At 39.6% G+C, this 16,504-nt stretch overlaps 1 protein-coding gene across 1 annotated transcript; it reads right to left on the bottom strand.

The window, feature by feature from the left end:
• Positions 1 to 638: 638 nt before the first annotated feature.
• Positions 639 to 2,345, bottom strand: LOC117814618 (protein Hook homolog 1-like). Its single transcript, XM_034686066.1, has 2 exons — positions 2,147 to 2,345; positions 639 to 1,900 (listed from the first exon to the last, which is right to left on the bottom strand). The coding sequence occupies exon 2, from the start codon at positions 1,834 to 1,836 to the stop codon at positions 739 to 741; it is 1,098 nt and encodes a 365-aa protein (XP_034541957.1). The 5' UTR covers positions 1,837 to 1,900; positions 2,147 to 2,345; the 3' UTR covers positions 639 to 738.
• Between the last annotated feature and the right edge of the window lie 14,159 nt (positions 2,346 to 16,504).

Here is a 16,504-nt window from a genome sequence, read left to right as displayed (position 1 = left end):
TCCTCGCTCACTTAAACACTGGAGTGACAAACTGCAATATTATTTAAAACTGAAAAAATCATCAGCCCTTGAAAAGAACCAAATATTTCATTTTGAAAACATATGTGTTATAGTATTACACGCACTTAGTTCATAAGTTTTAGTGAGAGTACTGAAAATTTGATTTGTGATCAAAGATTTTCTGTTATTTGAATCTATTTTTAAACAGCTAACATTTATTTAAAGAAGAAACAAATCCTGAAATGATAGAGATGGAGCTTGTCGGTGTGAGGAGTTGTTTTTTCTGTTCTGTTTGTGGATCTTGTTTTTGTTTGTTTGTTGTTTTGTGTTACTGTTAGTTTCATTGTCCCCTTTGTTTTATTGTTTATTTGTTTTGGTGTCATGTGTATGAGGTTAAATGTGAATTTTAAAAAATGATACCATAAAATGAATAGCTTGCAGACTCATGATAAGGTTTCATGCATTTAGGTCAGTTAATAAGAAAAAGCTCAGAGAGAGATGTTGAGGCTCAGAGACCCTGGATCTATTAGACCTGTTCAAACACACTCTGCAAACACATTTGATTCTATTACACATCAGACTCTCTATACAGACAACAGTGTGACAAATACAGAAATACAAACAAAGGAAAGAACATATATTTTTCACCAATTTATTCTAATTTTTTGTGTGGGATGAAACCGGAGTGACCCGGAGAAAAACCCACGGAGGGGGGGCAGCAGCTGTTTAGGGGGGTGTTCACCAGGGAGAGATCTTGATCAGTTCTTTAGTCCAAGTCTCAGCCCTGGGAAGGGAGGGCCCTGTGTTGTCTTGGAGGGACAGGTTCTTCATTAGTTTTGCAAGATCAGTCTCCTCCTTGAGAGCCAGATGGTTGGGGGGCTCCATCACCAAAAGCTGCTCACGGACCTTTTCCAGCTCTTTCATTAGAAAGTCACTCCACAAGGTTTTGTTTTTGTTCTCCTTGGTGAGCTGGTCCACCTTCTCCTTGAGTCTGTCACTGTCGTCCTCCTGGGATTTTAATTTGGAGGACAGCTCAGTGTGACTGGTCGTGGCTTCTGCCAGCCTTTTCTTCAGGTCCTCCACCTCCTCCTTGGTGTCTGAAGCCCACAGCGTCCAAAGCTGGTCCCTGACCTCATCCAGCTCATTCATGAGGCGGTCACTCCATCGGGTTAGGCTTGCCTTCTCCTTTGTGAGCTTGTCCACCTGCTCCTTGAGGTCTAAGGCCTCCAGCGCCGAAAGCTTCTCCCTGACCTCGGCCAGCTCTTTCAGAACGAGGTCACCCCAAAAGGTCTGGTTTTCGTTCTCATTGGTGAGATTGTCCACCTCCTTCTTGAGTCTGTCCATGTCCTCATTCTGGGATGTTAATTTGGAGGACAGCTCAGTCTGGCTGGTCTTGGCTTCTGCCAGCCATTGCTTCAGGTCCTCCACCTCCTTCTTGAGGGTCTTATTGGCCTCCTCCTTGGCTGTGAGCTGCTGGTTTAGGTCGTTGATTATACCAGTGAACTTCCCTGTGGTGTGCTGCACATAGTGGGTGAGGTTCTGAGGCTGAAAGGAGTGCTTCAGGCGTTTCAGTTGTTCTTTTAAACACCTGTTCTCCTCCTCACACTGGAGTCTCTGTTTATGCTCCTCCTCCAGCCTCTCCTGCAGCTCCTGGACCTGGCTGTCGGCAGCGGGATACCTCTCCTGCCGTTGGGGTGGGCGCCTCTGATGGTATTGAGGATGAGGTTTGTCTTGGCTTGGCCAGCGACAATACCTTGTGATGATCTCCTCCAGAGTCTCATTTGACTCATCTATGTCCATCGGTTGGTACCAGCTGGTTGATTCTGAGTTTTCCATTTCTCTCTTTGGTTTGAGGATTGTTGCTGTCTCTCTGACTCTGACTGTGTTCTCCAGATTAAATCTGTGAAGTGTGTGTGTGGTCTGTCAGCTTGGTCCTGTATATGTTTAAAAACTCAGACTCTACATTCTAAAAGGCTTTGTGACTGTTATGACACCTACCATTCTTGAAATCCTATTGTGACCTAATAGAAGCATTGGAGGCATTACATGTTCACTGAATACAAACAAAATGGCCGCCCCCAGAATCCACATGTAACAAACCCTTGACTGACTCCTCCTTTGCAAAATAAACACACATTAAACTCACCAATGAAATGTTGAAGATTCCTCGGGCTGGTACAGTCCACAGAAGACCAGATCCTAGAGTTGGTGTGAAGCAGACCCTCATGTCTGAAGAACAGGGCTGGACATCTCTGGTTTGAGGCCGATACAATACGCATCCTGATACATTGTCAACAATCCACTACATCAAAGATACATAATTGAGGGAGAAAGACTCACTGTGGATTCACGGCAGGTGAATCCTAGTGTGGCCGGGCGGGCTAATAGCTAGAAAATTAGCATATGCCTAGATGAGCATGTGGCTGTTTCCTGCTCCTTTCTGATTGAACCTACTGCTACTGATGCTTTTGATAATGAACTGTTCACTGACTCTAAACTAAGGATTCATCTGTATTGTTAACATGGATGGTAGATAGATGAAGGAATGTTTGGGAGCTAATGTTTGATTTGTCCATGTCTTACTTTTCAGTTCTATTTTAAAACTGTTTACTTTTGCTTTGAAGAAAATTCTTGAAGACCTACAGTTTATATCAATTGTCTGAAGCTGTGAGACAGTTTGATTTATTTAATTTACAGTTTTTAACTGAGAATGTTTTGTTGAAAATACTTGGAAGTACAGTTTATATCAATTGTCTGGAAGCTGTGTGATAGTTTTTTTATTTTACAGTACATTGAGCTAAAAGCACTTGTTGCACTTGTTATTGTTGAAACTTTTAGTAGTGAGGAAAATACTTGAATTACGGCCTACAGTATGTCTACCAGTTGTGGTTTGAGGTCCAATAAATATTAAGTTAAATGAAGTACCCGTCTATGCTGTTCTACTCTATGCAACTGGCCCGTGAAACCCACTCAAAAATCAAAATTAATTTACATATTTGAAGCTTTTTCAAAAAAAGTAACGCAATAATTACTTTCCCAGGTAACTAATTACATTCATGAAGGAGTAATTCAGTTACTAATTCAATTACTTTTTGGGGAAAGTAACTAGTAACTATGACTAATTACTTTTTTAAAGTATTTTGCCCAACACTGTATAAATGAGAAGAACATGGTCTATCACTGTAACTCATTACAATACACAAACCAATGATTACAAAATGACATTAAACAAAGGGACACTTATTATATAATTATTTTTAATCACATAAAGAAAGAGAAATTAATTGAGCTATTAGTTTAACATCAACTGCATGAATTCTATAATTATCAGCTATGAGCACATGGAACTCCTCCTGAGCCGGCCTCTTGCCAAGTTATGAAAGGTGAGACGACACGGGTATTAGGTTTCCTCTGGTGACTGCTAGGTTTGGAATATAAAACAAATTCATTGAGAGATGTGGTTCACAGATTGAATGATACACATAATCATATGATCATGCTGCTGTGCAATCCACAATTTAGTGTTAGCAATAAAAATCATTACAGAGCAAATTCTTTTTGTCTTTGTTGATGTGTCTTTGTTTCTACTTGACCTTGTTTATGTTGAGGTGCTGAGTTATTCTGAATTTGGTGTCTTAGCGCTGTCCTGTGTCTCACTGTGTGAACTTAAAAGTGACTGTGTGTAGAGTTGCTCTGATTAGAAGAACATCAACCTCACATCAAATAAATATTAAGCTGTTGTTAACTAATTGTGTTTTGAATGTACTTTCTTAACTTTGCTGGTAAGTTAAGGTGAGCACAAAATCTGTCTTCCTCTTCTTATATTTCTGCCTAGAAAAAAAAAAAAAAAAAACATGCAAACAAAAAGGTATTCCATCATAGACATATTATAGTTTCTTCTTCTTTGTATTAGTTTTTAGTTTAACTTCAGTCTCATCCTGGTCTGAAGGGATAGATCTCCATCAGAAATGTCCTCCAGGAAGAGTCCGACGGACACAATGTGATGAGATTATTGTCCCACCTCTGTGGCTCTCCAGGAACGGTAGCTCAGGTAAGTGCTGCCTGCGTATGTTACACCATCCAGACTACCACGACGTTCATGGTGTAGAAGTGATTCATTTTATTATTCAACAGCATGGTCGGCAGAGAGAATACAACAAGTGCGGCAACACCGAGCACACGCTTCAACAAAACAAAAAAACACAGACACTGCCTAGCACTTCTTCTGGGTTTTCCCTTCTTGTGTTATCAAACGGTATCTGCTGCCACCTACTGGACAGTGCAGTGCAACTTAACTGGTCACTAAACCTAAAACACAGAACATTGATTTTCATTACATTACATAAAGATTACTGAATATTAATATAAAATTAATATACAAAAACATCTTTTTCCAGGTGCTACACGTAGCACAGTGTGGTCAGGAATGCAAAGAACTGGAAATCAAGACGGGGACAGTGACAAGGATGAATGTTTAACTTTAACTACTGAAAGGCAGATTTTATTTCAGAGTGAAAGAAAAATCCTTTAGTTCTCAGTCTATGTTTAAGCACGGGTGAAATGTGTGTGTGTCCATAGAATAGGAAGCTCATGCATTTACTGATCATATTGAATTTAACATCTTCAAAGCTCAAATCATAAAGTGAAGACTGAAAATACCGGAGTCATTTGCCTTTAACAAAGTATTAAAAGGTTAAAATTAGAACAATACAGATGCTGCATATCCACACAGAAAGATGTACAACGCAAGGGTAATGCTCCGGTCATGATAAAGTCATGAGGCAATGCTTACTTCTGGACTTCATTCACGAAGAAACTAAAGAAACTAAATCAAAAAGGAAACACAGAGAAAGAGAACACAAGGAAGACTTACTATGATCCAAAACACAGGACAGGGGAAACAGAGAAACTGAATTACACAGAGTGATTAACACAGGGGAAATTAATCAGGTTAATCAAAGAGGAGGGAAACACACAAGGACAGGAAGTAAAACTAAACTGGAAACACAGGGATCAAGATCTACAAAATAAAACAGGAAACACAAGACTAGACTAAGAAACACAAGAAAACACACAAAGGAATAAAATACAAGACATGGACTACTAAACACACAAGAGGAAAACAAAATTATACAGAAAACAAACAGGGAGGAACCAAGGCATGAAACACAAGGAAAACCTACAAAATAAAACAGGAAACACAAGACTAGACTAAGAAACACAAGAAAACACACAAAGGAATAAAATACAAGACATGGACTACTAAACACATAAGAGGAAGACAAAATTATACAGAAAACAAACAGGGAGGAACCAAGGCATGAAACACAAGGAAAACCTACAAAATAAAACAGGAAAAAAGACAGAGAAACACAAGGAAAACCAACAAAATAAAACAGGAAACAAAGACAGAAAAAAAAAAACCTACAAAATAAAACAGGAAACAAAGACAGATAAAACAAAAACCAACAAAATAAAACAGGAAACAAAGACAGATAAAACAAAAACCTACAAAATAAAACAGGAAACAAAGACAGATAAAACACAAGGAAAACCTACAAAATAAAACAGGAAACAAAGACAGATAAAACACAAGGAAAACCAACAAAATAAAACAGGAAACAAAGACAGATAAAACACAAGGAAAACCAACAAAATAAAACAGGAAACAAAGACAGATAAAACACAAAACTACAAAATAAAACAGGAAACAAAGACAGATAAAACACAAGGAAAGCCTACAAAATAAAACAGGAAACAAAGACAGATAAAACACAAAACTACAAAATAAAACAGGAAACAAAGACAGATAAAACACAAACCTACAAAATAAAACAGGAAAAAAAGACAGATAAAACACAAGGAAAACCTACAAAATAAAACAGGAAACAAAGACAGATAAAACACAAACCTACAAAATAAAACAGGAAAAAAAGACAGATAAAACACAAGGAAAACCTACAAAATAAAACAGGAAACAAAGACAGATAAAACACAAACCTACAAAATAAAACAGGAAACAAAGACAGATAAAACACAAGGAAAACCAACAAAACAAAACAGGAAACAAAGACAGATAAAACACAAACCTACAAAATAAAACAGGAAAAAAAGACAGATGAAACACAAGGAAAACCAACAAAATAAAACAGGAAACAAAGACAGATAAAACACAAACCTACAAAATAAAACAGGAAAAAAAAGAAAGATTAAACACAAGGAAAACCAACAAAATAAAACAGGAAACAAAGACAGATAAAACACAAACCTACAAAATAAAACAGGAAAAAAAGACAGATAAACACAAGGAAAACCTACAAAATAAAACAGGAAACAAAGACAGATAAAACACAAACCTACAAAATAAAACAGGAAAAAAGACAGATAAAACACAAGGAAAACCTACAAAATAAAACAGGAAACAAAGACAGATAAAACACAAACCTACAAGATAAAACAGGAAACAAAGACAGATAAAACACAAGGAAAACCTACAAAATAAAACAGGAAACAAAGACAGATAAAACACAAACTTACAAAATAAAACAGGAAAAAAAAGAAAGATTAAACACAAGGAAAACCAACAAAATAAAACAGGAAACAAAGACAGATAAAACACAAACCTACAAAATAAAACAGGAAAAAAAGACAGATAAACACAAGGAAAACCTACAAAATAAAACAGGAAACAAAGACAGATAAAACACAAACCTACAAAATAAAACAGGAAACAAAGACAGATAAAACACAAGGAACACCTACAAAATAAAACAGGACACAAAGACATAAAACACAAGGAAAAATCCAAAAAACTAAACAAGGTCAACTCATGACATGAAGGGCACATAGGAGCATGTCCTTATGTTTCATCCTGCTGGCAGTGAATTCTCTGCTTGGAGCCAATTGTCAAAGGGAGCCATATTGGAAATGCTGAACTCAACCAAACTAAAGGCTGATTTATACTTCTGCGTCGTCCCTACGCAGCAGGGTCTGACTTGGACATGAGCACCACATACTTTTGCGTCCATGTGTCCGTGTCACGCAGCAATTCTCCTCCTAAAAGCTTGAGGGCAGTGTGGTCTCTCTGATAGCCGGTCGCCTGCTTCCGGTCCCGCTACGATCTCTGTTTCTTTTTCCACAGAGATTCAGAGCGTGTTCTGTTAATCTACAGCTGATACATGTTGCTGTTTATCATACAGACATGATTACATGAAAATAGAGAGGAGGAGATGAAATACACGGATGATGGAAGTGCTGTAAATGTGGGAAATACAATGCAGCCGAGCCAACCAATCACGGGGCTTGCGGTCTGCATCAATTCTACGGGTACATTTTGGAGGAGGTGCACGTCAGCTACGTGCGTAGGCCTCTGTGTAGGTACAGGGAGCTACGCAGACCTCCGGCATAGGCTACACCATGGATTTGATGCAGAAGTATAAATCAATGTGAGGGAAAGAGGCAGGGTTTGAGCCTCCTAGCCAACAGCTGTGTGTTCCCACCTATCATTCAAGTCAGTCATGTCCTTATTTGGGCAAAAACTCATACTCTTAATATCTTCTGAACTGTCGCGTTAGAAAAAAATTCACCCCCATACAGTGTGTGCCGATAGAGAAATAAGCTACGCCAGTTTTTTGAACCAGGCTATAAACATGTTTATTTCTGCTGTAGAGATCGTCTTCTTTGAATGGGTGTGTATGTGCTTGTTGGTGTTTTTGCAGCCAGCCTCTAGTGGGCGCTTGATGAACTGCAGTTTATAAAACTTCTGCATGGGCTTCCTAGTTTGAGACCGGAGGTTGCCCCTTGATCTGGACTTGATTTCAATCAGATAGGGTAAAACTAAAGACACTCTCCCTGTCGCTATACTGTAGTCCTCATTGTGGCAGTCACTGGTTTGACTCCTAGCTACTACCCTTTGCTGCAAGTCGTCCTCCACCCTGCTCCCTTTATATCCTGTCTTTCTTCAGCTGTCAATAAGGCCGGAAAAATAACTAAAAACAAACACTCTCTGTGTCACAGCCTTACACTAAACTAAAGGGTATCCCAAATACCAATACACTGCTATCACCTCATGACCGTCTAAATTTATAACTGAACACAGCCTTTTCAAGTTTTGATTGTTTACTTTTTTAAATCACATTTGTTTGACTTGACTTGTCTTCATGGAGTGAATGTTGTCAACAGTCCAGATTTCAGCTGGCGGCCCCTGACACACAAACCCTTTACCTGCAGCTTATCACCTAGAAACCTAGGACAGCTAAATATTTTCACAAGCCCATACAAGTCAACACGAGGAATTCATGGATCTGCTCCTAGAAGAGAGAAAGGGAGCTGAAGTCAAAGTCAGACAGGTTGAAGTAAAAAAAAACAAGAAGAGACAGAATAAATCTGAGGTGCAGGTAGGGGAGGAGTTGGAAATTAAAAGTTGACATGCACTCAGGAGTCTCATAGGCATGATCTCTGTACACAGCTGGTTTTCCATCAAGGGATAATGTCAGAGCTGGCAGGGTTAAGGCTTCAGTATGCTCAGCTTTTTAGAATGCATTCAATTCAGAATATCTTTATTTTTTCAGGATATATTTATTGATTTGTCTTCTTTTCACAAACAGCTCAGCATAACAATGGTCACCCTTCATGGATTAAATAAACATAGAAATGCAAAACAACAGCACGATCCATAAAGTGTTTTTAATGGGAAGGATCCATAGTTAGTCAAATAAAGTGTCTACACAGCAGAGTCACAGCAGGGCCACAGCAGAGTCACAGCAGAGTTTGAGAAATGAAGGTTTGGAGTCCATGTTTAATGCAACTTTGATACCTTAAGCCAAGGCTTTCCCTCATCCAAGGTTGCTCATCCAACTGCTAATTAGCTTCAGGTCATTTTTTGTAGTGTCTAAAGGTCCCCCGTGCTTCTGCAGCTAGTTATAATTGTCTCTGTTTTCTTCCCGTCTATGCGTATGTCGCACACGCATGCCCTAGCGCTCAAGCAGGGATGGAAACTTGACCGAAAAGAGACAGCAAGCTGAATTGGCCAATGTACTCCGCGCTGAGGTCTTCTTTTCAGCAACTTTTGGCGTCTCCATTTGAAATGGGAGGAGAGACGACTGACGAGGTAGGAGATGGAGCAAATACATGCAAGACACCAGCACGAAAAAATACATATACTAGTTACAATGACTGGGTGACACTGTCAGAGTTTGAATAAATCATATACTAGTTACAGTCCTGACTGGGTGACACTGTCAGAGTGTGAATAAACCATATACTAGTTACTATCCTGACTGGGTGACACTGCTGAGTTTGAATAAACCATATACTAGTTACAGTCCTGACTGGGTGACACTGTCAGAGTGTGAATAAACCATATACTAGTTACAGTCCTGACTGGGTGACACTGTCAGAGTTTGAATAAACCATATACTAGTTACAGTCCTGACTGGGTGACACTGTCAGAGTTTGAATAAACCATATACTAGTTACAGTCCTGACTGGGTGACACTGTCAGAGTTTGAATAAACCATATACTAGTTACAATCCTGACTGGGCAACACTGTCAGAGTTTGAATAAACCATATACTAGTTACAATCCTGACTGGACGACACTGTCAGAGTTTGAATAAACCATATACTAGTTACAGTCCTGACTGGACGACACTGTCAGAGTTTGAATAAACCATATACTAGTTACAGTCCTGACTGGGTGACACTGTCAGAGTTTGAATAAATCATATACTAGTTACAGTCCTGACTGGGTGACACTGTCAGAGTTTGAATAAACCATATACTAGTTACAGTCGTGACTGGGTGACACTGTCAGAGTTTGAATAAATCATATACTAGTTACAGTCCTGACTGGGTGACACTGTCAGAGTTTGAATAAACCATATACTAGTTACAGTCCTGACTGGGTGACACTGTCAGAGTTTGAATAAATCATATACTAGTTACAGTCCTGACTGGGTGACACTGTCAGAGTTTGAATAAACCATATACTAGTTACAGTCCTGACTGGGTGACACTGTCAGAGTTTGAATAAACCATATACTAGTTACAGTCCTGACTGGGTGACACTGTCAGAGTTTGAATAAATCATATACTAGTTACAATCCTGACTGGGTGACACTGTCAGAGTTTGAATAAATCATATACTAGTTACAGTCCTGACTGGGTGACACTGTCAGAGTGTGAATAAATCATATACTAGTTACAATCCTGACTGGGTGACACTGTCAGAGTTTGAATAAACCATATACTAGTTACAATCCTGACTGGGTGACACTGTCAGAGTTTGAATAAACCATATACTAGTTACAATCCTGACTGGGTGACACTGTCAGAGTTTGAATAAACCATATACTAGTTACAATCCTGACTGGGTGACACTGTCAGAGTTTGAATAAATCATATACTAGTTACAATCCTGACTGGGTGACACTGTCAGAGTGTGAATAAACCATATACTAGTTACAGTCCTGACTGGGTGACACTGTCAGAGTTTGAATAAATCATATATTAGTTACAGTCCTGACTGGGTGACACTGTCACAGTTTGAATAAATCATATATTAGTTACAGTCCTGACTGGGTGACACTGTCACAGTTTGAATAAATCATATATTAGTTACAGTCCTGACTGGGTGACACTGTCACAGTTTGAATAAATCATATATTAGTTACAGTCCTGACTGGGTGACACTGTCACAGTTTGAATAAATCATATATTAGTTACAGTCCTGACTGGGTGACACTGTCACAGTTTGAATAAATCATATATTAGTTACAGTCCTGACTGGGTGACACTGTCACAGTTTGAATAAATCATATATTAGTTACAGTCCTGACTGGGTGACGCTGTCAGAGTTTGAATAAATCATATACTAGTTACAGTCCTGACTGGGTGACACTGTCAGAGTTTGAATAAACCATATACTAGTTACAGTCCTGACTGGGCGACACTGTCACAGTTTGAATAAACCATATACTAGTTACAATGACTGGGTGACACTGTCAGAGTTTGAATAAACCATATACTAGTTACAGTCCTGACTGGGCGACACTGTCAGAGTTTGAATGGGTACGGCCGACCCAGGGAGATAATGTTTCCGCCACATGCATTTTGTGTCCGTTGAAAATCTCCGTAAAATATGAAGGGGAAAAACTCATTGGAAATCCATGCAAAAACAAAAAAGCATCAAGCTGTGGAATCAAACAAACAAACAACTTTTATGACCCAAAAAGGTTCACCAGAAGAAGACAAGATTGCAGCAGCAGAGCTTACCAGTGTCCTATGTCCCAACCACTTAAGTATGACCAGGGAGGGGATTAAACCCCAAATCTATTCATTCACATAGCAATCACTATGATATCTGATGCGCCTGCAAGACTCCTCCCCTCCACAATAATGTGCTTTAAGTTTGTTAGAAAATAAATGTGCAGTGGATTTCTGAGAGACCATATCACAGTGTGCTAGCTTAGCAAACAGGCTGCTAACTAGCAAACAGGCTAGTTCCCTCTATTCTGTTGCCTACATTGATTGTCAACAGAGTGTGTATGATTATAAACAACTTGTTTATAAAGTTTAAATTAATCGAGAATCAGAGTGATGTTATTCTGCTGCCTGTACATTTTGACAGTCAGAATGTCTTTATCATTCTGGTCTGAAATTCAGATTTATAAACAAAGCCAGCCTCTCCCCCATGCCTACAGGTAGATTCTGCAGTTTCTATCCATCTGTTAAGAAATGCCCTTCCTTGCATTGGACACTAGAGGTATAATCCGTTCATTCACTCATCCACAGACCCAAGTCACATAAGGAAGGGAAAACGTGGTGTAAAGAAAAGGGCAGGGCTAAGATGGCAGCTTTGACGTGTTGAGAAGTGGAGTTGGAAGCCGTCTGATCTATAACCTGTTGTAATGACTGAAACTGAGTGTTTGTTATGTAATTAAATATATATATAAATATAATTAAATTAATGCTAAAAACAGAACAGATAAGGCCATTAGACACGAAAGCCTTTTCTGCATCCTGTGAGATGACCATGCTTGGCAGTTTCCCACATTAAAGAGGGGTGATCAGTTAAACAAGAATTAATAGTGAGAAATATTCTTAAATTGTCAGATAAGATGTACACGTCTCATCCTGTAAGGGTTGTCCATTACATCTCCATCGTCAACTTTTCACAGAGTCTAAAAAACTCTACTAACACCTGAGTACAGGTGTAAAATTGTATGATCATTAATAACAATATTACCAATCTCACAGGGCAACACATGCTGCACCAAGGGACTAAGTGTAAACTAGGTATTTAAAAATTTCTGTCAAAGTGTGACACGCATCCCATTTATATATTTTGGGGCTACCACAGCCATAGCACCACCCACAGGAAATACATGGTACTGACATTTACATACAATATCCAATCTTTTCAGAATGTTCCTGTGCTGTTACACAGTTGAAATATGTTCATTTTATTCCTGTTTTATTATAAGTTTCAGTTTGGTGTTGTCACTTTAAGAGTGACAGAAAGTGTGCCTCTAGTGGTTGGGTCACATGACCTGTGAACAGAAAGTGAAAGAGCATTAGAGAGCATGGTGGTATTTTCAAATGGCACTAGCAATCCAGGGACATCTGCCCTTAACATTCTTGTTTTTGATAGCATCGTGGGTAAGTGTTCTTTGTATAATGTATATCTTTATTAGTAGCAGATTATTTTTGGGATTAACATATTTTATAGTGTGACACTGTGTTCCCTAGTTAATGGTAATAAATAAATACATAGATATATAAATAAGGTTACGTTAAAAGGATTTAATTCATTAGAGCTGATATATGTTTATTAACACTGTATATATGTCAAAGCAACACTGATATTGTTTTCTGTACATTTTATAGTTTCACCCTTTTCTGAGGTACCAATAAACCTGTGGACAAGCAGACAACGTCTTCAGAGTCTTGGTGTAAAGAAAGAGTTTAGCTGTCTGTCAAGGTGTATACAGGACATATACTGAGGACAGAACAGTTCCATGTTTCCTCATCGTACCAATCTGAACTCATCTTTATAAGCCTACGAGATCACATATTTGGAGCCTTTAACATGCCCCAAATCTCACCCATAGACTGTAAATAAAAATGGACAGCGTTGCTCCGCCTCTTCCCGTTGTACAGTTCTGAAGCCAAAAAATCCCTCTCCTGGGCGCAGCCATTGTGCAGCCAGAGCCTGTGAAGCCCATAGACTGTAAAAAATATGGACGTAGTATCCGTGACGTCACCCATCTGTTCCTGAGAGCTGTTTTGAAGCAAATCGACGACAGTAGCCATATTGGTAATGCGGAACTCAACTAGGCAGAGTGTGACGTAGTGTGAGCCTCTTAGCCAATGGCTGTGTGTTCCCGACCGGGAGTCACGTCAGTCATGTCCTTATTTGGGCAAAACTCATAATCTTAATATCTTCTGAACCGTCACGTTAGAAAAAAATTCACCCCCCGTACAGTGTGTGCCATTAGAGAGATTAGCGTTGTAGGGCCAAGCCGTTTTTTGAACCAGGCTGTAAACATGTTTATTAATGCTGCAAAGATCGTCTTTTTCCCATTCATATCTATGTGGTTTCAGGTGTTTCTGCAGCCAGCCTCAAGAGGATTTTCGATGTATTGCAGTTTATATCACTTCCGCATTGGCTTCATCATTTGAGACCGGAGTTTGCCGCTTGGTGAAGCCTTTGTAATAAGCTCCGCCCTACAGCGTAACATCACAAGACGCTGTGTGCCCTTTGAAGTTTCGTTCTACGGCGGCTGTGAATCAAAGGAAACCCGGAAGTAAAACCCCGTTTTTTAAACTCTAATAACTAACGAAAAAGAAACTTTTCAGAAAAAAGAGGCCTTGAACACAAAACAGTCAAATACTAACTACATATCACCACAGCATACGGATGAGAGAAACATTCGTACGACGTGTATTTATTTTTTAAAGTTTGACTGCTCCCCCATTCAAATGAATGGGGAGACGGATTTTTTGACCTATACTGCAGCCAGCCACCAGGGGGCAGTCACACTGCTGAAAGCCCCACCACCAGGGCAGTATCCGGCACGCTTGATCTCACCAAACCCCACACACTCATCAGGCCTGGTGGAAAATTTGAGATTCTTTGGGTCTCAGAAATATAAGTTATTTTGAGCTAAATGCATGAAAATGGATGTGCATATTCAGAAATCCAAAATCCAACTTTTAAGAGTAATAATACAGATTAAATGAAAAGATTCCATTTTAATCTCTGCTTTAAGAGAGAGAGAGAGAGAGAGAGAGAGAGAGAGAGAGAGAGAGAGAGAGAGAGAGAAAGAGTTACTGGAATGCTGTTTTTATTTTAGACTCTTAATGTGCCGTCAGCTTCCGGCCCTCTTTATTTATTTATTTCTCATTACATCACAGTCCTGGTGCAGTGACACAGTTCATTGTGCACTCTTAATGCATAATGAACGACATTATTTCACTGCTCCCTCGTCACGTGTAAATCAGAGTGTACAGCAGGACGAGCTCATTGACTGCAGAGCGGGGTAGAGGAAGGTGTGTGCAGACAGAGACAAGGATAGGAAACTCAAAGGAGGCTGTATTTAGGAATTAGAATGTAATACAGTCAGCTGGTGTTAGAAACATGTTACTAATTAAAGTTCAACTCCGTTACAATACATTTCACACCGTGTACTCCTGAATTACATTCGTATGTTGCAGTTTTTTCAGTTTAAGTACTTTCATTACAATACACAATAACTTTATCCTTATATCTTTTTTGCATACGGGCAGCCTGGGATTTATTCTGCTTGTACTGTGGTCACCGGTGACACACAGCTGGTGTGGTGATTTGAAAATATCAGTATCATAACAAAACATGACTTCCTGTCACTTTTAAGAAAGTACAGATGCCACAGTTCAAATAAGCTCTGCTTCAAATTTCTCAAACGCATCATATTCAATGAAAATGTAAGAGTTTGAAATGAGTTGAAGATTATTTAAAGTACAGCTGCAGTCTGCTGTTTTGTCTGACAGGATAGATGTCTGTCTTTATCTGTCTTCTCTCCGTTCATGCTGTCCTGCTCTGCTGTGACTTCTCTGACTCTGCTGCAGCTGGATCTGTTGTTGTTTTTTTAACCCTGGGGGGTGGTGTGATCATGGTCCCCGCTAAACTCTTGAATGAAGCTTGTATTTACTGAACAAGCTGATTGTGTTCAGACAAAGTGCTCTATGAGGACCGATGATGAACTTTCAGATGGAGGTGATTCATGGCCCCCTGTGGAGAAGGGGGGGTTTAACTCTTTGCTGAACTTGTTCTGTACGTATGGAAGTAAAACTTTTTTTCAGAAAAGTAAGGACACTTTGTAAAATATGAATTCAAACAGAACTTGATGGTTCCTTTAACATTTGGCAGAAGCAGCAAGCATTAGTGAGCAGGTTCAAACTCATTCTAATAAATGTGTGTATTTGTATAGCACCAAATCACAACAAACGTTATCTCAAGACTCTTTTACAAACAGAGCAGGTCTAGACCACTCTATGTCAAATTATGAACAGAGACCCAACACCAAGACAGGATAAGACTCAGTCTGACCCCACCTTAATCCACCATGAGCATTGTTCCTCCAGTATTTAGTTACAGCAGAGAGGACAAACTTCCTTTAACAGAAACCTCAAGCAGGACCAGACTCATGTTAGACAGACATCTGCCTCGACCGAGTTGGGTCTGGAAAGAGGGATAGAGGAGAATAAGAGAGAGAGGGAGCGGTGATAGTGATGAGACGAGTAGTAGTAGCTGTTGACGCTGGAGTCCAGCACGTCTGTATCAGCTGGAGTCTGGAACGTCCACAGCAGGAGGACGTCTACGGCAGCTCAGAGGAACCTACGAGACAAGGGAGCTCAGGGACTCCAGAAAGGTCTATGGTTAGTAACTTTAATGGGACAGGGAGAGTTAAAGTAAGAGATGAGGGGGTTGGGGGGAAGGGGGTGAGATAGGATCCCGGTGTGTCAGTGCGCCAGTTCCCCCGGCAGTCTAAGCCTATAGCAGCATAACTAAGAGCTGGTCCAAGCCTGATCCAGCTCTAACTATAAGCTTTATCAAAAAGGAAAGTTTGAAGCCTACTCTTAAAAGTAGAGAGGGTGTCTGCCTCCTGGACCCTGACTGGTAGATGATTCCAAAGGAGAGGGGCCTGATAACTAAAGGCTCTACCTCCCATACTACTTTTAGAGACTTTAGGTAGGACCAGCAGGTCTGCATGTCGGGAGTGTAGTGTTCTAGAGGGGTAATAGGGCACACTACATGTGTGTTACTACGACACGTTCAAAAGTGTGGTTGTGAACACTCTGGGGAAAATTGTCCTCAGAAATCACACACTGACCCGAATTACAACAAGAACACTCAAAGACAAGAAGCTAAGAGAGTGCTTCTATCGTCACAGTCAACATAATTCATGAACAAAGAGAACAATATTTAAAGTTTAAATTAAAACAACATGATAAGTTCATA

The sequence above is a fragment of the Notolabrus celidotus genome, chromosome 6 (assembly GCF_009762535.1).
Source record: "Notolabrus celidotus isolate fNotCel1 chromosome 6, fNotCel1.pri, whole genome shotgun sequence".
NCBI lineage: Eukaryota > Metazoa > Chordata > Actinopteri > Labriformes > Labridae > Notolabrus > Notolabrus celidotus.
The sequence above is the reverse complement of the archived record's forward strand: the minus strand, read 5'-3'. Positions and strand labels throughout refer to the sequence as shown.

Excerpts from the sequence above, each read along its gene's own strand:
- LOC117814618 (XM_034686066.1), bottom strand. The coding sequence starts at position 1,836 with ATGGAAAACTCAGAATCAACCAGCTGGTACCAACCGATGGACATAGAT.